At 35.4% G+C, this 23,570-nt stretch overlaps 1 protein-coding gene across 3 annotated transcripts; it reads left to right on the forward strand.

The window, feature by feature from the left end:
* Nucleotides 1–8,856: 8,856 nt before the first annotated feature.
* On the forward strand, nt 8,857–22,733 carry LOC110466027. Of its 3 annotated transcripts, XM_021522282.1 has the most exons (5): nt 8,857–8,987; nt 11,631–11,871; nt 15,151–15,226; nt 16,202–20,058; nt 20,110–22,733. In XM_021522282.1, the coding sequence occupies exons 2-4, from the start codon at nt 11,635–11,637 to the stop codon at nt 20,050–20,052; spliced, it is 4,164 nt and encodes a 1,387-aa protein (XP_021377957.1). In that variant the 5' UTR covers nt 8,857–8,987; nt 11,631–11,634; the 3' UTR covers nt 20,053–20,058; nt 20,110–22,733. The 3 variants fall into 3 exon arrangements, with proteins under 3 accessions (XP_021377957.1, XP_021377956.1, XP_021377958.1); XM_021522281.1 differs by having other exon boundaries at nt 16,202–22,733; XM_021522283.1 differs by lacking the exon at nt 8,857–8,987 and adding an exon at nt 9,111–9,171 and having other exon boundaries at nt 16,202–22,733.
* The last annotated feature ends 837 nt before the right edge of the window (nt 22,734–23,570 follow it).

Raw genomic sequence — 23,570 nt, forward strand, 5'->3', positions numbered from 1 at the left:
AATAAATAGATTTAAGGGGTAGATTTAATGGTGTGGTTAAAAATAACCATGATTTACCCAAAATCGCAAGACATTATTTATCGTAAGTAAGTTACACTGAAATATGTCTAAACTCGACACAACTCAAACTGATACTTCCTATCAAAATCATTTTATAGGATTCAGACAAAAGATTTCATTTCAAGTCTTCAAAATGCCAGGAGTTGCTCTCACTTAAGTTCCCTGCACCCCTGGAATATGTCATGATGGTAAAATCAAAGGTTAGCTATTTGATTGGTTTCAGTTAAAAAACCCGACCAACCCTAGGCTGATACCTGACCTTTGAAGATTACAGAGGACTGTAAAGATTGTAAAACTGTAATTTTACCATTACACTGCGCTGCACATCATAGGATCAAACTAGCTTACCATTATCATCCAAAAGACGGCATGTACAAACTTACGATAGCCTTCGTTTTTACCCTTTCACCCCTATGTTACTTTAGTAAACTCTTCTATGCATTGATCTGGATTAGTCTATTTTGATTTACAGTGGTGAAAGGGTTCAAATTGTTTGTACCATGAAAAAGCTAGTCTGACTTTTATCATGTACCAAATGGTAAGATCTTTTGTTATCTATGATAAAAGGACGGAGGTTTTTTATGTTTGTCTGTCTTTACTCCTAAAAATGTTTCATTTATTGTATCTAAAAGAAAACAAGTCTGTCAAGTGTCAACATATTAAAACTATAGGTTTTCTTTGTCGACATATTAAAACTAAAGGTTTTCTTTGTGCACATATTAAAACTACAGGTTTTCTTTGTGAACCCATAACCACGGATAATAATCTCAATGGACATATTAAAACTAAAGGTTTTCTTTGTGCACATATTAAAACTACAGGTTTTCTTTGTGAACATATGAAAACTACAGGTTTTCTTTGTCGACATATTAAAACTACAGGTTTTCTTTGTATGTGTATTTAAACTTTATATTTGTATGTCCCAGGTCATTTCACCCAAACAAAACCACTTTTTTTACAATTTTTTTTTTTTTTTTTTTTTATATTTGTCCGAGTACATGTTAATTGAGGAATGTTTATATTTTTTGTTGTCTTTCAAGCCGTGTTTATGAGTAATTACTAGGATATCCTCATGAACTTCACTGTATTTCATAAGATGGGTATTCCAGCTTAGTCTGGGAGGCAAGTAGATTGTTAATTTGAATATATTTCAAGAAATTTATTTATGCACATTTAAATAATGGAGAGACAGCCTTTGTTATTTCATTCGCAAAATTAAAATAAGTATGAAAGGAAGAATTCATACAGTAAATTAAATGTGTATCACTACTTTATCAAAATATTTCATTGAAAATATCATGGTCATTTTGTAAAAAAAAAATTGTATTTAATGTGTACATAATAGAAATATACCTGTCTGTGTAACATTACTGTACATATTAGGTAAAACAGAACTGTGTATAAATTATACATAACTTTTACCTGGTGAGGAGGTTCATAAACCAAATATGTGTCATATATTGTAAATATGACAGTCTGATAATCAGGTGATTAGAAACATACCATCATTCATTTTATTCTGAATATTTTATTCTCCATCAAATTAATATTTTGAAGGAATTTTGTAAGAATACTGCAAGTTGTGAGAATATTTGAAAATATATGAGAGCATTTTTATGAACAAAGAATTTGTAGTGAGTTTCAAAGTTATGGGCGACCCTGATACGTTGTTCATCTGTTTTAGGTTCCAAACTTATTTTTTATCTTTCCAACCTTTTAAATTGTTCATGGGGGATTAGCTGTCTGAACTGTAACTGGGATGTATTTTGAACTTTTAAAGTATGATGTACTAAATAAAAGTAAAAAGGTTCAGACCTTGGGGCTAGCTACTGTTTCCACAGCTAATGGGCGAAGAATTTTGACAAAATTAAAAATGTCTTTAAAATAGTTACAACGATCTCAATTTGACAAAATAATAACAAAAATATGTTAAATGTTTTATGCAATGATAAGTTGAATTTCAGCTAAAAGGAAATTGGTAGGAGTTCTGCTGGTTTCAAAAGTAAAAAATGATTTTTTATAAAGTCCTGAGTTTCACTCCAGGAGAGGGAGACTTCACAAGTAAGCGTTTATGAACCATATTTATCCAGCAATAAGCCCATGCCTGGTAATAAGCCCACCCATATATATATTGCATTTTAGTAAAAGTGCCAACAAATTTTATTTCACTAATAATAAGCCCCCACTCTCCTCCTACCTTTGGTAAGATATTGTGTGTTGGTGCCCTGGGCTTATTGCAGGATAATTATGGTACTGACGTTTATCACTGCCTGTAAGCTTGTGTTATACACACACCTATAATCCTGCATAATTTATAACATTGTACAACTTGTTTACAAAATATATTATATATATTGTTCTTTAAGCATTTATGTGGGTTTGACATTTTTCTATGGTTGTAATTTCATCTCTCTCTGTGTTTATGTTTAAATGTACACTGTATAAACAGGTAAGCCTTGGCTCACAGACCACACTCGAGAGTTACATAAAATTGTGTCTAAATACAGATTAGATAAGCATGAAAATAACTGCTTCGGGGAGTTTGAAAGTGGTCTCTTAACACAGGTGATCTCTGTTGAGTTGGCATAAAAATAACTGTAAAATGCTTTACAGTACATAGATATACATAGATATACAATTAATACAATTAGCGTATATACATTAATCAATACAATTTTTAGGAATTCGCAGGAGCTGCCTTATTAGGCACTAACTACTAGTCCTATGCCACTTGGCTAATATCTCCCTATGTGTGTATGTCTGCGTGTGTGCTGGAGATGTATTGTATTCTGTTTGTAGTGGGACCGTGCTTCCAACAGCATCATTTATAGTGCCACCTCACTTGAATGCTACAGCATAGATACCGCAACATACACCCCAGACCAATGTATACTCCACCTGGGTTGTTGGAGTTGTGTGGGCAGGGAAAAAAACAGTTTCTCTGAATATTCCATGTGTACAATGACTTTGTGGATACCAAGAATGGGGTTTATTGCTGAAGAAATTGGAAAGTTACTTTATGGAAATGTTAAAATGTGTGCTGAATCATACTTTGTTTAAACTCTGTATTGAGGTATGGTACTTCAAACTTGTTCAAATTACAAGCTTGAAAGACAACTGTTGTATCTATTTAGAAGGATCCTATTAAGGAAGAAGGGAGGTCTCATTTTAGGGGAAAAAGTTTGAGGATATTTTGAATTTTTCTGCTGGAATTTCTACTCAGTAATGTGTATAGAAATGATGTCAGAATGAGGACTGAAGAAATGTAATATTGTGATGCCTGTAGACTTAGGTTGGTGTACCTCGTCATATCAGGTATTAACTCATTCACCCCTAAAGACATATTTAAACTCTTTCAATTTAAAGGTTGGAATAATTCATTATGAAATTTCAATGGTGAATGACTTAAGGCAAATAAATAGTTGTGTATGTTTCAGGTAACATGGCTGAAAAAAAATAGAGTAGGTCGGTCGGCAGTTGCGTTGTTTGTTTGTCCATGAATTTGTTTACATCCAGTGTACAAGTTATCCCGGATGCGTTGGTGGGGTTGGTCGGTGTACCTGAAACATACATTTTTTTTTGGGGGGGGGGGGGGCTAATGAGGAAACTTGGTGTAATGTATGCCAACATATCTCATCACAAAATTTCTCCCATACTCTGTATCACTGTTTTTTTATGTACTTCATTACCAGAAATGTATGTCGATCAAGGATAGTTGCTTAAATGATTAGTTCCTAAAATAAAATGGGTTATGTCCCTTTCTGTGTTCTAATCTATGTATTAAGTATATTTTTCTGAAATATTTAGAATTTAAACTTGTTTAACAAAATATATCTAAAAAATTATCAGTTGAGTCTATGGTTTATTTGTTAGGATAACAAATTGAGAGTTTTGTTTTTACTAATACAATTAATTTATAAAATATATATTCTGTTTACCCTACAAGTAGCATTAGACTGGTCCACTTTTATAGAATGGCCGTTCTATTGTGGATTTCTAGGGGTAAGATTGATTCAGGATGGTGTTTCAATAGCTGTTTGCAGCAAACACAGACCTTGTTTATGAGGTCTGACTTTTGTGTGGCTATTCGGAATGCCTTGTCTGATATTCCTCATCAAGGTGATGGGAACTGAAGATGTTCAAGGTGTTCCAAATGGTGTATTAAGGTATGTCTAGATATCTTTTGATCTGTTTGTCAAAGTGATTGAGTCAGAAGGTCAAGGACAGACTCGGGGTCAGAGGTTAACTATTGTCTGTTTTGTTGGTTATATATATTTATAGATAAATATTTAATTTAATTGTTTACATGAACTTATGTACAGATTTTCATTTAAGGTCACAGAGGTTACAGAAAGTCTGTGATTTCTATCATTACATGCCAATAAAGAGGGTTGACCTAAGCTAAATGTTTGTAATACTTTTGTTATACTGTAGCTACCATGCTTGTTGTTTCATGTTTCCATAGTTGAGAGGAGTTTTAACCGTAACTATTGACTCTGACCAGACTCGATCACCAAACGTTGGCGGCACGGTCGGGCACTAGCCATCTGAGCAGTTACACAAAAATGTGAAATTGAAACATTGAAATCTATATATTCAGGCTCATTGGTGAAAATTTTACTACCGGGGTTAGCAGAATAATTTATATATAGTATAATGCATGGAGTAGTTTCAAATAAGAAAATTGGTTGGCCCAAACCCTAGAAACACCAGGATCTCCCACTCCGCCCCGGCCACAAGAAAACACAGATTCTCAAATGAAAGTCAGGTTAGAGATGTATCGGTTTCCTTACTCAACACATCTGTTTGAAGATAACTTCTAGAAAATGGGAACGGGAACACCTGGACCGGGAGTTGCCACTCCAACATTGTTAGAGGTTTACACAACGAGATACTTTTGACAGGCGGCAGTCGGCAAAATCATATCCGATAGAAAAAAGGCCGACCTGCGGCCTCTTATATTATAGGAGTACCCCAGCCCCCCTGCTTAGACTGATTGAATAAATGATATTCCTTGGCCCATTTTCTTGCTCCTGTGAAAAATCAATATTTATTTTTAGCTCACCTGGCACAAAGTGCCAAGTGAGCTTATACCGTGGCGCGGCATCCGTCGTCCATCCGTCCGGCGTCAATATTTTACTTTAAACAACTTCTTTTTAATAACCGAAAGACATAGGGTGATGATATTTGGCCAGAAGCAAACTGGGATGAAGGGCTACAAAGATTGTTAAAATCAATGACCTTCACCCATTTTCAAGGTCACAGGGGTCAAATATGTTAAAAACTTTAAACATCTTCTCAATAACCAAACTGCCCATGGAGATGATATTTGGCCAGTAGCATGCTTGGGTGAAGGGCTACCAAGTTTGTTCAAATGAATGACCTCCACTTATATTCAAGGTCACAGGGGTCAAATATGTTAATAACATTAAACAACTTCTGAATAACCAAAATGCATAGGGTGATGATATTTGGCCAGTAGCATGCTAGGGTAAAGGGCTATCAAGTTTGTTCAAATGAATGACCTTCTCGTATATTCAAGGTCACAGGGGTCAAATATGTGAAAAACATTTAACAACTTCTGAATAACCAAAATGCACAGGGTGATGATATTTGGCCAGTAGCATGCTGAGATGGAGGGCTACAAAGTTTGTTCAAATGCATTACCTTCACCCATATTCAAGGTCACAGGGGTCAAATATGTTAAAAACTTTAAACATCTTCTCAATAACCAAACTGCCCATGGAGATGATATTTGGCCAGTAGCATGCTTGGGTGAAGGGCTACCAAGTTTGTTCAAATGAATGACCTCCACTTATATTCAAGGTCACAGGGGTCAAATCTGTTTAAAATCTTTAAACGACCTCTTCTGAATAACCATGGGTCCCAGGATGTTGATACTTTGCAAGTTGCATCCTGAGATGAAAGGCTATAGAATTTGTTCAACATAATGACTTTGTTTGACTTTCAATCACAAGGGTGAAATGTTTTAAAAAAATATAACAGATTCTTTTGAATGAATTTTAATCATAAATACTGATATTTTGCCTGTAGCTTTATTTTAGATCACGTTAAAGGTTACAAGCATGAGATTTATACCAGGTGGGCGATGCAGGCCCATTGGGCCTCTTGTTTTAAATCATCTGATTTGGAAGAATTTAGGAGTACTGTTTTCTATGCTTACACTCGACTTTTGACCAGGTCACATGATTTAAAACATTACAAGAAAATAGGTCTGAGCACGGATTGTCCAGGCTTGAGCATGAGAACAGTTTCATGAATAAGGGCCCAGGTGTGTAACAATGGCCGATGTGTTGAAATCCTTCTTACAAGAAAGCCAGTGTGTTGGTAGTCTAAATTAACAAGAAAGCCAGTGTGTTGGTAGTCTAAATTAACAAGAAAGCCAGTGTAATGGTAGTCTAAATTAACAAGAAAGCCAGTGTGTTGGTAGTCTAAATTAACAAGAAAGCCAGTGTGTTAGTAGTCTAAATTAACAAGAAAGCCAGTGTATTGGTAGTCTAAATTAAATTCAACAATGTTCTTTACTTCAAACGTATTTCTGATCTGTCCTAGGCTGTTAATCCATTCACCCCTATGTAACTTCAATAAACTCTACCAAGCATTGATCTGGATAGGTCCATTATGGTCTACAGTGGTGAAAGGGTTAAATTGATCATTGATGCTGTTCAGGGTTTCAACTGTTTCAAGGCAAATTTTTAAGATTCCTGCAAGTTTTACAAAATTTTGAAAAGGTCATTGAGGGCATTTCAGAAAGAGGAACAAATGATCCTGCAATAATGTTTGCTGTTCAAAGCCTCAACAATCTATATCCTAGGAAGGAAGAGGGAGATATGTATTACCCAAGCTCCCACAAACCAACACTCACCACCTTGGCAATCCACTTGGTTGGTGTTAATTTAATCAAAACACATACTAAATTGGAACTAATTAACCTTATTTGACTAAGTTAACTCATTTACACCTGAAATTTCGTGATGAACTATTCCAATCTCTGAATTGGAAGAGTTCAAATATGTCTTTAGGGGTGAATGAATTAAAAAGTCTCTATACCTATCTAAGTTAAATCCAGCCTCTATGTTTATCTATGCCCAGTACGGAAATGGGTGCATCCTATCTTCCTTCACAAAACTACTTCTCATGAAGGGCTGCTTGAATTTTAATCCAATTTTGCAATTAACACTGATGACATTACTCCAGAAAGTGTAAAAATATGTGATTTAATCTTCAAAGTCTTCTTATCCTGAAGGAATAGACAGATTTTGTCAGAAATATCAATTTAATTGGTAGGGCAAAACAGAAATTGATTCAATTAATCTTTAAAAACTCCTCCTCCTGAATAACTCTACATATTGTTATTTTTTTTAATTGATCTGATAAATTAATCCAGCAATGTATTCCGATTTTGTATCAATATTTGGCAAGAGGGACGGTCCCAAAAGGAGTTTGGAATAGTATCGGCTACTCTACTCTAACAAAAGTAAACACCCTTCGACTAATAATTTTATGATACATATATATGAAATTGCTTGGCATGAATAGAGGGTTAAACTACCAAGACTGGCGCTGGAGTCTTGTCCTGTCCCTCCGTAATAACATTGAAACATTTGAGTATACACCATAAAGATTTTTTTTTTTTTGTGTGTGAAAAGAAGTGCCAGGTCCGTCTTGGTTAAATAAAGTCTTCTCCACTATGATGAATTTCTCTGATCCAAAAAATCATATAATATAATAACTTAGGAAATTGTTTCATCCTCTTTCGGGCCAAGAAAGCTAAATGTATGACAACACGTGCAAATGGGATTTTAGACATGATTTATCAGCAAGATCAACTACGGTAACTTCAACAGAGATTTGCTGGAAAAGCGTATCATTATATTGAAAAAAAAGGAGCCATTTGTTTCATGATGAGGATATTAGCGTTTGCCTTTTCAAGACGGAAATTTTAGTGATTGATTATTGGTAAGTATCTCCACAGAATTAGGAATTCAGTCCGGGGTACAGTCGTTTCGGTACCCGGTACTTCTAAAAGAGGTTGTTTCGGTACTTTTTGTAAGTAGTTTCGGTACCTGTATTTAAGTTGTTTCGGTACTTCCAACAGTTTTTTCGGTACTTCGTTTATTAGTTAATAAATATTTCTCATTTGTTATTTATTGTTGGTCCGTGGTATCTCTATTTCTATATACTGTATAACAGTATTTTATGCAAAAAGCAACACAATCACATTAGTGGAGAACAATTTATGCATGCTGTAAGTCTGCTTCCCCACCCGGGATGACTTTTTAATTAAAACCGATGATCCATCTGGACTCTAGATGTATTTTTGCAAGACTAGATTATAGATGAAATACGTATATATATGTAACGCACCAAGGTACGTTCTTATTCAGTAGACAGTCGTGAACTGATGGAGTGATTTTGTTTATGTGATAAACATTATTTTGATGTTTAACGTTTGATGCGGAAGAAGAGATCGGGCAAGGAATTGAGGCTGATCCTCTCCTGAATATCCCGATACATCAATGAACTGAAGTATTTCTGATTTTTGTTTGTTTTGATATTAAATAAAACGGGAAACGATTATTTTACATGATCAGCAACGTCTCTGGCATGATTGCAAAGAAGATGCAACTTTTAATGATATTGCAATGACAAAGCGCGGGAATAATTCATTGTAGATGGCGCTGATGATATTCAAATTTTGCCTATATGGATGAGACGCTTGGAAACTGTGTATAGCTCAACGCATACAAACACGAGATTGAGTCGGACAAATTACGCCACCCAAGCTGGAAAGGCGGACGCGTTAAGATTCCGCCATTTTGAGTTAATGGAAAATAACTTATAAATACTAAAATCAAGCAAGAAGAAATTAATGCGTACATTTTACAGACAAATCCGAGCAGCAGGTAATTATATTAAAATGTTCGAATGACTGTTGTAACTCATCAAGCTTAAATATGTTGGTATGGTCGCGTAAAATGTGTGTGCGGCCCGCATCCGGTTTACGTTGTAGAAAGATAGGATATTTTAATTTCCAAAACAGACTTCGAACCGAATGGTTGACGAATATGCACTTGTTTAGAGTGCCCAGTGTGTATTTCTGGACATACTTAGATAAAAATGGAAACGATTGCTATTTTTGATTGTCTGGTTTTGTTGATTAAGTTTTTTTAGGAAACCTGTGCCCGTTACGTCATATTCAAGAAACCCATGCATTTTTTTTCGGTGTGTTGTCCGAGGGCCGATGTGTTAGGTTTGTGTCTCTGTCGAGACAGAAAGCTAAGATTTATTGTTTTTACAACGGCTATTCCGTTGGGCCAAAATTATGAAGATGTATGTATTTTCCCCCATGATCCAGCTGTCGCTGCGATCGTTGACTATCACTAGGACCTTATTTAGTGACGTGTTACGGTGTATCGGACGATGGAGACTTGCACAAGGCCGACCTAGCAATGTAGAGTTTTCGGTCATTGAAATTAAAGGAGTTAAATATTTTCAAACCGTTTATATCGTGTATACGTAACAGTTATATTGCATGTATTGTCGGAACGGTTAACGCTTCATTGAAAAATCGCAAAACATTAAAACCAGCGAACAGACCTTTAGACTTGCCCATGTCCCTATATAAGGCCTATATACCTATCGCATACAGTGTATTCAATTCAATTATATGCATTATTGCCATCAAAAGAAAGTTTTGATCATTTTATTCATTGAAATGCTTACAATCTCTTTTACTGGTTTAAAGTGCCTAAAGTTTATTGACTGCACTGAAAGTTCTTGGAAGGATTTGTTTTGGCTAATTCATGAACAACCCAGTATTAATTAATAATAATATACAGCATTTGATATAGCGCCCTATCTAGCTAACATAAGCAAATCTAAAGCGCTTGACAGTACATATATATATACATTTTAATAAATACAAATAGCATATACAATTTTTTGAGGAATTTGCAGGAGCTGCCTTATCAGGCGCTAACTACTAATCCTATGCCACCTAGCTATTATCTCCCTATGTGTGTATGCCTGCGTGTGTGTGCTGGAGATGCATTGTGTTCTGTTTGTAGTTGGACCGTGCTTCCAATGGCATCTTTTATAGTAATACCGCAACATCCACCCCAGACCATTTTATACTCCACCTGGGTTGTTGGAGTTGTGTGGGCAGGAGAAAAACACTTTCTCTGATATTCCATGCATGCAACGGCTTCGGGGATCGAACCCCGGCCACCTGCGTGGAAGGCCGAAGTGTTAACTGCTCGTCCAATCCGCCCATAAATTAATTCAACATATTAAGTATAATAAAAAAAATCCAAACAAATTGAGTTAGAAATTATCAATTGAAATGTAGACAAAAAGGCAGAAATCATCGTTTTATACAAGAATTACACTTCATCACATAAAATAGAAGATAGAACCCTTAACAGTTACAATTAATTCTTAACTTTATCATATATTTAAACCAAACACTACTTCATTATAAATTACACAATCATTTTAATTGAAATAATAGTAATTATTATTTATTGTTTCTTCTTTTGACTGTTAAACATATTTGGATGTATTTGCCAGTTTTAGCCGGGTTAGGTCTAGATCTACACCGTTATAGAACATCCAAAATGATGGTTCCATTTCAAGTCTTTTAATAAAAATGTAATAGACAATCATTTCATAATTAACATATTGATGTATATATATATGGGTCAAAGAAATTATATCAACAATTAGTTCCCAAATAACACTGGATTCTTTCAAACATTTTTGTAGGATAAAAATTACTTAATTTTGTAAATGGGGCATGGAATTAATTTCCACAGTGTAGACAATATGAGGTTGTCAGTTTTTCAGAGAAATCTGCTCCTTTATCAAGACACTGAAAAAACAGAATACTTTCATTGCATAAAAACCAAAATTGAAATATGATATATAACTCATATTTCACAACAATAAGCTTAAGCCTCTCGGCTAGAGTAAACCGAAGGCAGGATTTACAACAACCGCATTGTTGACTAATGATGATGTGTGTGTTTTTGTGTGTAAACATGAACGACAAAGACATTATAATATACCGGGAATACTGAAGCGTGAATGTCTTCTCAGCATATTATAATCTCTTTGTCATTGTTCGCATACTAGGTATCATTAAACCCACAGGCAGATTTTGAGAAAGTCTCTACCACTCCAACCCAATTCTCATAGTAAATATTGAAAATATACTAGATTACTAGCAGGGAAATGATATATTATAGCCTGGGTGTTTCAGTAGTAAAATAGTACACCTCCGATCATGATATAATATACCTGTTCAGTGGATAGCGCACCAATTCAAGGCAACCAGGGTTCGATTCCTCGATCGGACGTGAAAGGAATGGGGTCACCTGTCTGACCTTGTGATTTTTCTCCGGGTACTCCGGTTTCCTCCCACCTTAAGACCCCCTGCGCTAACATCTGGGCCAACAAGAGTGATTATATATAAGTTGAAATAACCTGTTTCATAATTGTGGTAAAAAAAATAAAGTACATATTACATGTAATTAACATTTTTTCAGCATAATGGAGGACGAAACATCTCCAGAAAAATCTCCAGTCAAAGATGTGAGTACCAGGACAACCAGGTCGTCAAAGGGCAAAGTTCAGGAACAAGAATCACCTGTGGCAGGGTCATCTAAAGAAGGAGGTCAGAGTTCAGATGAGACAGCTGTCATTGCAGACTTTCCAACCGCACCTGTTTTGCGTACAGAAAAAGAAAGAGCAGCCTGGGAAAAATACAAAGATCAGTTTCAGACTCTGGTAAATCATTATATATGTATTACTGGTAAATCATTATATATGTATTACTGGTAAATCATTATACATGTATTACCAGTAATACATGTACAATGAGTTACCAGTAATACATGTACAATGATTTGCCAGTAATACATGTATAATTATTTACCAGTAATACATGTTTATAAATGATTTACCAGTAATACTTGTATAATGATTTCCCAGTAATACATGTATATAGATGATTTACCAGTAATACATTTATATAAATGATTTACCAGTAATCCATGTACAATGATTTACCAGTGATACATGTATAATGATTTACCAGTAATAAATGTATAATGATTTACCAGGAATACATGTATAATGATTTGCCAGTAATACATGTACAATAATTTACCAGTAATCCATGGATAATGATTTTCCAGTAATACATGTATATAGATGATTTACCAGTAATACAAGTATAATGATTTACCAGTAGTACATGTATATAAATGATTTGCCTGTAATTCATGTTTAATTATTTTCCAGTAATACATGTATAATTATTTACCAGTAATACATGTATTACTGGTAAGTCATTTATATACATGTATTCCTGGTAAATCATTGTACATGGATTACTGGTAAATCATTAGACATGTATTACTGGTAAATTATTGTACATGTATTACTGGTACATCATTATACATGTATTACCGGTAAATCATTTATATACATGAATTACTGGAAAATCATTATATATGTATTACTGGAAAATCATTTATATACATGTAATACTGGTAAATCATTTATAAACATGTATTACTGGTAAATGATTTATATACATGTATTACCGGTAAATCATTTATATACATGAATTACTGGAAAATCATTATACATGTATTCCTGGTAAATCATTATACATTTATTACTGGTAAATCATTGAACATGTATTACTGGTAAATGATTATACATGTATTACTGGGAAATCATTTATATACATGTCTTACTGGCAAATCATTATACATGTATTAGTGGTAAATCATTGTACATGGATTACTGGTAAATCATTATTCATGTATTACTGGTAAATCAATATACATGTATTAATGGTAAATAATTATACGTATATTACTGGAAAATCATTGTACATGTATTTCTGGTAAATCATTTATATAAATGTATTACTGGTAAATCATCTATATACATGTATTACTGGCAAATCATTATACATGTATTAGTGGTAAATCATTGTACATGGATTACTGGTAAATCATTAGACATGTATTACTGGTAAATGATTTATATACATGTATTACTGGTAGATCATTGTACATGTATTACTGTTAAATCATTAAACATGTATTACTGGTATATCATTGTACATTTATTACTGGTAAATCATTAAACATGTATTACTGATAAATCATTGTACATGTATTCAGTTTCAGACTCTGGTAAATAATTATATATGTATTACTGGTAAATCAGTTATATACATGTATTACTGGTAAGTCATTATACATGTATTACTAGTAAATCATTATTCATGTATTACTGGTAAATCATCTATATACATGTATTACTGGTACATCATTATACATGAATTACTGGTAAATCATTGTCCATCTATTACTGGTAAATCATTTATATACCTGTATTACTGGTAACTCATTATACATGTATTACTGTTAAATCATTTATATACATGAATTACTGGGAAATCATTATACATGTATTAGTGGTAAATCATTGTACATGGATTACTGGTAAATCATTAGACATGTATTACTGGTAAATGATTATACATGTATTACTGGCAAATCATTGTACATGTATTTCTGGTAAATCATTATACATTTATTACTGGTAAATCATTGTCCATGTATTACTGGTAAATCAGTTATATACATGTATTACTGGTAAAGCACTGTATCTGTATTACTGGTAAATCATCTATATACATGTATTACTGGCAACTCATTGTACATGTATTACTGTTAAATCATTAAACATGTATTACTGGTAAATGATTATACATGTATTACTGGCAACTCATTGTACATGTATTACTGGAAAATAATTAAACATGAATTACAGGCAAATCATTTATATACATGTACTACTGGTAAATCATTATACTTGTATTACTGGTAAATCATTTTACATGTATTACTGGTAAATAATTATACATGTATTACTGGTGAATCATTGTACATGTATTACTGTTAAATCATTTATATACATGGATTACTGGTAAATCATTAGACATGTATTACTGGTAAATCAGTATACATGTATTACTGGTAGATCATTATACATGTATTACTGTTAAATCATTAAACATGTATTACTAGTAAATCATTTATATACATGGATTACTGGTAAATCATTGAACATGTATTACTGGTAAATCATCGTACATGTATTACTGGTAATTAATTGTACATGTATTACTGGCAAATCATTGTACATGTATTCAGTTTCAGACTCTGGTAAATCATTATATATGTATTGCTGGTAAATCATTATACATGTCTTACTGTCACATCATTGTACATGTATTACTGGTAAATCATTATACATGTATTACATTGTATGCATCCTATAATGTATCTGTAGAATTTGAATGATTTCCAGAAAATAGTAAATTGTACATACATGTGCACTTGCCATTCATTTATACGATGGCTAAATTTTGATTCTGTGAAAAGGTATGGGTCACCTGTAGCCTAACCATGTGGGTTTTCCCTGGGTATTCTAGTTTCCTCAAAGCTCCCACATAAAGAATGCCTGTGTATTTCCATGAGTGATTACTATAAGTTGCAAATACTGTTATAACATCTTTACTTTTAACTTGTATGTTTGTATTATATATGTATTGTCAATAAAATACGTTTGAATTGAATTGAATAAATTACGAAGGTTGTAAAATCAGTGTAAACACCATTTATTTAAAAAAAAAATGCACTTTTCATTAATTTAAGATTCTAATTATAATTTACTTAACAGACGCAAATGTTATGAAATTGTGACAAATTAAAGTTGTATTTTAATTGGGAATCCATACAGGCCTGGAATATGTTGATGCCCCTGACATGATCACACAACTGTTGTAACAGGTGATCATCCTGGAATTACTACCAATGGGTTTACAAGTCACGTGTGACTCTCCCTCTTTGTAACTGGTTTGCATATTGGGAAACAATGCTGAAAATAGTTTGTCGCCAAGAAAAGGAATCGGTGAGAAAACCTGAAAATATAATTTATGTTTGTCTAAATACAAATACAATGTTGTGTTTGATGTTACAGTGTGCCGCCCTGAAGAATGAAGGAGTTGACGTGATGCTGGTCGCCAGCCCCGATAAAGGCAGCAGTGTTACAAAAGGTTTGTACATAAAACTTTATAATTAATTAAACTATGAATCAGTCCTTCCAAGATAACCATGCATGTTAATTGTCTCCAGTCTATAAATAGTTTAGTTCTGTTCCAGGAGTTATGAGCAGACCCCAGACAGGGCTAAACAATAAGGGTAGCCCGATAGTCCAGGGCTCACTGTGGACCTAAACAATAAGGGTAGCCCGATAGTCCAGGGCTCACCCTGGACCTAAACAATAAGGGTAGCCCGATAGTCTAAGACGACTGAAATCTCCAGCTGGACCAATACCAGTGGTTCTAAAAATGCTAGTCTGAATGACGTTTCAAAATTTGAAACTGCTTATTTTGTTGAATTATATTGGGTTAGTAGAATTTGCGCATTGACTAGTAAACATTGGGAATTACTAGCCCTGCTGCCCCGGGACTTTTCTAGGGGACATTTGTTTCAATTTGATGTGGCATGAATAAATCAGTATCAGTACATGGAAAACAAAAAATCTCTCCTCCACTTTTTCTGAGCACTTGGATGTGGAAAATTGCAAAAAAATACCATGAAAAATGCTAGAACACAATATTACCGTAATTCATCTAGAAACCATTGAGTGTCAACCTTGAAACTACCAATACCCCACATGGCCTCCCCCTATCTGAACACACCTGGAGAAAACATGTGAGTTGTGGGAATGTGTTCTTGCATAATTTTAGGTATATTGTTCCAGTCTATTTACCTGTAAATGAATGTGGTTGGGCAGTGCTAGAATTGTTAAATGCTAGCTGTTAGCGTCAAAATGGCAGCACCAGCTGTATGCTCCCAAGGGAGTTGAGAAAGATATTGGCTGGTTGGAAAGGCCCTATAACCACGGATAATAATCTGTGAACTGCTTTGAAATGACCTACGAACTAGGTTGTGATACAGCGGTATGCAAGAACCTCAAATTATTATTATTTTAAGTTATTTAATAACGTTTATCTCTTTCTTTTCAGCTGCTGAGAGTGACAAGAAAAAGTCTGCTGACAAAGAAAAGTCTGAAGATGATGAAGATGAAGATGAAACACTGCAAACAAAAAATGATGAGAGTGAAAATGAAGGAGAAGAAACTGAGGAGAAGATTAAGGAAGTCAAAAAAAGAGGAAGGCCCCCAAAGACACCCGCTAAAGTAAGTGAGGAATCAGATGGAAATACAGAGGAGGCAAAGAGTAAGGAGACTAGAAAACGAGGCAGACATCCAAAGGCACCTGTCAACCCCAGCGTAGAATCAGACGAGGATAATAAAGACATAGAGGAGGAGGATACACAAGAAAAGAGAACACGAGGACGACCAAAGAAGACGTCTAATGTTGAGGAGTCCGAGGAGAAAGATGATGATGATGAAGTTGAGAATGAAGATTCACAGGACACAAAAAAACTTGATGAAATTGTGAAAACTCCAGGAAAGGGTTCAGTTACACCTAAAGTGTCGGACACTGAGGTAAAGCGGGGTAGAGGAAGACCACCTAAAACACCAAAAGAAAAACCAGAAAAACCAGAAAAAAATACAGATTCCGAAAAAGTTGATGATTTCGAAAAAGTAGAAAAGAGAGGAAGACCTAAAAAAACTACCAAAGACAACCAGGACGAAGTTGATAAAGAAAAACCAAAGAAAAAGCCCAGTAAAGGTACACCAGTACATACACCCGCGCCACCGGTCAGTTCCAGATCGGGACGGATCAGGAAAACGCCTGCCAGGTACCTAGACTCAGCAGTCATAGAAATATCAGACACGGAGGAGACTAAGAACAGTGAATCCGAGGGAGAGGAGGAGGAAGGGGAGGAGTCAGGTGAAAAATCTACAAAAGGCAAGCGAGGACGTCCCAGGAAAATATTAATTAAATCTGAGCCTAATAGTGAAGCTTATGAAAAGGCAGCATTAAAGGGTGTAAAAGAGAAAGATGAAGTTGATGATCAGGATGGACAGCCCGCAGAACATTCCTCTGATGCTACAACTCCAAAAACAACTGATAAAACATCTGACAGTGTTTCCAAAGGGAAGCGTGGACGGCCACGTAAATCTGGGGGAGTGGAGAAAGGGGAGACCAGCAGGAACGATACACCAGCTAAGAGGAGTGGACAAGTTAAAAAGGAACCAAATGACAATGATGCGGGTTGTGCACAGAAGAGGACAGTCAGAAAGAAGGATAATTTCAAATGTGAGAACTGTGACAAAGAATTTATCCTGGAATGTCTGTTAGATCGTCACTTAAGGTCATGCACAAAGAAAGCACCTAAAGTGAACAAGTCTAAAGAGAAAGTAACAGATGGAGGAGACGGGGGCGGGGACAAGACCATGGTCGTGTCAGATACAGAGAAAATACCAGCCACTGAGAAAGCAACAGACACGTCGGATATGGACGGAATCGAAGATTGTGAGGAAGCAGAAAATAGTGACGATGAAGCAGAAGGAGAAATAACAAAGAAAAGGAAAAGGGAAGAAGATGATGAAGACAGTGAGGCTGAAGAGGCTAAAAAACCAAAAACTTCCGGAGACGACGAATCAGATCAGGAAATTGAGGAAGGTTCTAATGAAGTGTTTGATTCTCTTTCCTTGTCACCAAAGAAAGCTGGTCGAGGCCGGCCGCGTCGACAGATTTACAAGGAGGATTACGATGATGATGGTGACTTCTTACCTGACAGACTTAAGAAAGCTAGGAAAAATGCCATGAAAAAGTTCTCTCAGACAGATTTGTTGTATATGCAGATGAACATTAACGACGATGAAATTGAGTGCAAGCTTTGCAGCAAAACTTTCAAGGATGTGAAATATTTGAGACGTCACATGACAATCCATGCAGGGATTCGAGACTTTAATTGCAAAATCTGTAGAAAAAGTTTCATGCGCAAATACGACCTTCATATCCATATGATCAGGGTACACTCTTGGGTCAAAACAGGTCGCGGAAAGATCAAGACTGAGGATGACCTTGAAGAAGGGGAGATTACTCTAGATACTCCAAAATCTAAGAAGTTAGAAAGGACCTCTGAAGGTGACAGTGAAGGTGATGGTGATGGTGATGGTGAAGGTGATGCTGATGCTGATGCTGAAGGTCATGGTCAAGGTCAAGGTGACGATGCTAATGTTGAAGACGTTGAAAATATTGACGACGAAGAAGAGAGTCAGGAAAAGGTTGAAGAGCGTCAATTTTCATGTGAAACCTGCGAAAAGAAATTTCGTTTTGAATCCTCATTGAAAATTCATATCCAGACACACACGGACACAAAGTCATTTCTTTGTGATTTGTGTGGGAAGGGATTTTCCCTGGAGAAGTATCTCTCCAAGCATCGAGTGAGACACGAGAAGGAAGGTATCATCAGTGTGCAGGGAGATATCAAAGTGTATAATTGTCAGGTCTGCCAGAAAACATTTGAAGTCCTGTCCGACTACCAGACTCATATGAAGTCGCACAAGGATGAAAATCTACGGACTTTCCATTGTGACCAGTGTCCAAAAGGTTTCTTCAAACTTGCCCATCTTAAACGGCACCTTCTCACTCACACGACTGATCGCACTTACAAGTGTGCTTTGTGTGACAAGAGGTACAAAGATCCTGACACTCTACGGAAACATCAGAAATGCGTTCACCAGGTTAAGGACGAAACGACTGGTGAGGTCATGGAAAAAAAGGCTTGGCCTTGTGATGAATGTGGAAAAGTCTTCTTCAATACTGGACATTTGAAGAGGCATAAGTTCCGTCACACAGGTGAGAGGCCATTTCCCTGTGGAACTTGTGGGAAATCATTCGCAGAGAAGAAAAGTCTTGAAAATCATACTCGTATTCACACGGGAGATCGCCCTTATCATTGCGAGCAATGTGGGCGAAGGTTTATACAAATGTCACATCTCCGACGACACAAATATCTCCATACTCAAGTCAGGAACTTTGAATGTCCGCAATGCAAGAAAAGATTTTTCGAAAACACTGATTTAATGAAGCACATTCGTGTTCATAGCAACATTCGACCGTTTAAATGCGACCTCTGTCACATGTCATTTGCGCAAAAAAATGTTCTGGTCTGCCATCGACGACGTCACACGGGCGAGAAACCTTTCATTTGTGACATTTGTAGTCGTGCGTTTACACAACTCGGATCTCTACAGACTCATCGTCGTCTCCACACAGGAGAGCGTCCTTACAAATGTCAGTACTGTGATCAGGGCTTCGTCAGCAAGGAGCGGATGAAGTTCCACTCGTTCGTCCACACTGGTATCACACCACATATTTGTCATATCTGCGGGAAGGGCTTTCGACTCAAATTCAAGCTCCAGAGTCATATTGACTCCCATGAGGGTGTGTTCCGTCACAAATGCCAGTACTGTGCCAAGGGTTTCCTAGAGCGCGCCAAATTGAATCGTCATATGAAGCAGGTACACAACGAGGACAGACAAAAGAGTCAGATCTCCATGTACGGATATAAAGGAAATGTCGTTAAACTGGAACGTGCCTCGCAAATGGAAGAAGTGGAAGGTCATCAAGAAATTATCATCCGTAATCTTGGTCACTTTGACGGGAAGGACAACCATTCTGAAGAAATCATCGAGACCACCTACGTTACAATCCCCAACGAGCTGACGGAGGGTGAAGACCATGAGACCGACAACGCCATCTCACACATCACCTTGGATGCTAGCGAAGTCTCGGCTGCGACTGCCGCAAATATTGGAGCATTGTTTGATGGGACAACAAACAGTATCACTATCCCCCAGGACAGTATTATATACGAGGGTGAGGGGGGCAATATCGGAGAGGAAGTGGTTTATGTAGTCATCCCAGAGGAAAACCAAACAGTAATACTCTCTTAGTGAGATATATATATAGACAGTGAACTGGGGCATGAACAGTAATACTCTCTTAGTGAGATATATATAGACAGTGAACTGGGGCGTGAACAGTAATACTCTCTTAGTGAGATATATATAGACAGTGAACTTGGGCATGAACAGTAATACTTTCTTAGTGAGATATATATAGACAGTGAACTTGGGCATGAATAGTAATACTCTCTTAGTGAGATATATATAGACAGTGAACTTGGGCATGAATAGTAATACTCTCTTAGTGAGATATATATAGACAGTGAACTGGGGCGTGAACAGTAATACTCTCTTAGTGAGATATATATAGACAGTGAACTGGGGCATGAACAGTAATACTTTCTTAGTGAGATATATATAGACAGTGAACTTGGGCATGAATAGTAATACTCTCTTAGTGAGCTATATATAGACAGTGAACTGGGGCGCGAACAGTAATACTCTCTTAGTGAGATATGTATAGACAGTGAACTGGGGCGTGAACAGTAAAACTCCCTTAGTGAGATATATATAGACAGTGAACTGGGGCATGAACAGTAAAGACAGTGTTGTGAACAGAGTGGTGAAATTTTATTAATGATATTAAAATTGTTATGTATCGGTACGTATACTAGTACAATGTTTAAAGTAGAATATATACGTGAAGGGAGATAACTCAAACACATGTCACCTTTTAAACAAATTTATTTCCTACCTACCCTTATTTTTTCCGATATGTAACGGGAAACAAATATGTCTTTTGTTTGGCCTAGTTATAATATGGTACTCCAATCTGTGTCTCGTTACACTCTCCCCACTCATAATGTTGTTACAACAAGCGGGATTTTTTTGATTTTTCTTAACAAAATTTCTATCATATATATATATATAGGTTCAATATTAAAATCCAGCTTTTCAACTCAATTGAAATTTATCTGAGGAATTTAGCCGCCGAGCTGATGAGGCTCCACAGTATAGATGTTGAACAATCAACTCATTCACCCCTGAAATTTCATGATGAACTATTCCAACCTTTGAACTGGAAGAGTTCAAATGTGTTTTCAGGGATGAAAGATGTATCAAGATAACAAGACAGACAGTGTTACATGAAATATTTGTGTTGTGTTTTATGATAATGAGGTACAGTTTATGATAATGAGGTACAGTTGTATACTATAATAACATTAAGTATTTTTCGCTGATGTACCCTGTAATGTACATATTTGATACAAAGTCAGTGATGGGCTGGTGATTGATTATGACCGATCATTGATCTGTTTGCACTTTCCGATTCCAATTTTCTATTAAAATGTTTGTAATTGATACATACATGTATATATACAAGTTTGCACTTCCTGTTTTTTGCTATAAAATTGATATGATCAGTTTGTTACTGAACTCGAATGTCAAATGTATACATGCTAAGTATTCATTGAAAGTCGTTCATGTTTACGAGTTTTGTTGAACGATTGATACTTATGTAGAAAACTTCGTACAAGTTGCCTGTAATCCGTTCATTATAAAAGACAACTCTGTTGATGTAGAATAGTGTTCTCACTTTATCATGGGTATTTAGGACCGTAAGATTATAACATAATTATGCAATCGATCATCGATCGGATTACCACTTCTTATAACAAACCGATTATCGATCATGATTTTAAACTGATTGTTAATCACCATATATAACATAGCTTCCATGGCTTCCAATATATATATAATTTTTTTTTCTTTCTAGATATTGATAAAATAATATGAAAAAGTTTTAACGCTTTTCTCCAATGTGATTTACAGTATATATAATGTATCACAACCTACAGGACAACACATTTAACATCGGACACTGCGGACTACACTACAGAAATCCTAGCTTCTCATCAAAGTGTTCCACTAGCCTGTTGAAAATTTGAAAGAATATGACAAGTTTTAAATTCAAATCTTTGTTCCGAATTTTTTCATAAGAAAGCAATCATGATTTTACTTAGTTATTGACATTTTCCTGTTGTTTTCAATTTGTAGTTTCATTTTATTAGTTCTGGAGAAATTTAAGTTTATAAATTAAAAACATGTAACATAATAAAGAAAATCGGGTTGGGCGAGTAAGATCAGGAATACAGTACGTTCGCTGGTATCAAATATCATATATTTATTATGTAAAATCATCATATTTCTGGGATTTGGGGTCTTTTTTCCCCCAGGAATTTTAGATTGTTTCAAAAATTGTGCTTAATTATTGACTAATTGTTGACTTGACAGATGTCTATGTTGTATTGATGAGATTTCTTGCCAAGGGAGACAATCACTCTGATGTGTCACCTACATAATATGATCACTGTTGTACGTGTACCGTATAATGAGAGATCAGACTTTTTTTTCACACATTTATTCAAAAAGAAATCTTTTTAAAATTGGCATTTGTTTAATTGTATTTCAATAGATATTTAAAGATTTTAAATATATTTTTACGAATGTAATACATGTAAATGTTCATCAACACTTGTACCCAAGTACAAACTTGTATTTATGGAAGTTTCTTGTGCTCTGTTCTTTATGACATATAGTGTACATTGTTGTACATAAATATACTGGGGCCGCGATGGCAAAGTGGTTAAGCCGTCTGACATTCTGCTTCCACTAGCCCTCCACCACTGGGTCGTGGGTTCGAGACCTACGTTAGGCAGCAGCCAGGTACTGGCCGTATGTCAGTGTTTTTTCTCCAGGAACTCCAGCGTTCCTCCACCACCAAAACCTGGCACATCCTTAAATGACCATAGCTGTTACAAACTAAACCAAACCTTAAATATACCCTGAAATTTTCGTCTCGGTTCAAAATTTCCCCTTTTTCGCCAAAAGAGGACAAATATATATCATGACAGGGAATATTAGTACACAACATACAATGTATAGTAATTACGTGTGAATGGTGAAATAATACTGGGCAAACATGGAGTTTATTGGAAAAGAGCGAATATTTAACTGGGCGAAAGTTTCCCGGTATACAGTAGAAAAGTAGGACAACATTAAAAATAAGCTGCTTGGTTTAATTAGCTTCAATGACCTTTTCAAATTATATTAAGTGTATATACTTTTTAATTAAACTGTAGGTAATATATAGGGATATTTGTTTCATTACTTGATTTTTAACAAATCTTTGGATAAAAATGATGGAAATTATTTATTATTGAATTAATTATTATCATTCTTAAATATTGTATTGATCCTGATGTGAAGTGTCGAGTGAAACAGATTTATATAAGAATTTTATTGTGAATTTATATCAATAACAAAGTGTATAGTGTTGTACATGGGACAGGCATTGTTTCCTTATCTGGCCCAGAGCATGATAAACTTAAAGACCACTGCCAAAAAATGTACATGTAACTAAACTAAGTATTGGAAACTGTTTTTTCCTGCATCAGGATAGCTTTGATAAATCATCATTTATGGAGAGAAAACCATACCTTGTGAGTTGATAAAAAAATTAACAAAGGTGGGGAAAAAACCCAAAATATTATCAACAATGCTTG

Source organism: Mizuhopecten yessoensis, unplaced genomic scaffold, assembly GCF_002113885.1.
Source record: "Mizuhopecten yessoensis strain PY_sf001 unplaced genomic scaffold, ASM211388v2 scaffold11113, whole genome shotgun sequence".
NCBI lineage: Eukaryota > Metazoa > Mollusca > Bivalvia > Pectinida > Pectinidae > Mizuhopecten > Mizuhopecten yessoensis.

Coding starts and splice junctions, on each gene's coding strand:
- LOC110466027 (XM_021522281.1), top strand. CDS start 11,635: ATGGAGGACGAAACATCTCCAGAAAAATCTCCAGTCAAAGATGTGAGT. Junction 11,872..15,150: donor AAGATCAGTTTCAGACTCTG/GTAAATCATTAT, acceptor TTGATGTTACAG/TGTGCCGCCCTGAAGAATGA. Junction 15,227..16,201: donor AGGCAGCAGTGTTACAAAAG/GTTTGTACATAA, acceptor CTTTCTTTTCAG/CTGCTGAGAGTGACAAGAAA.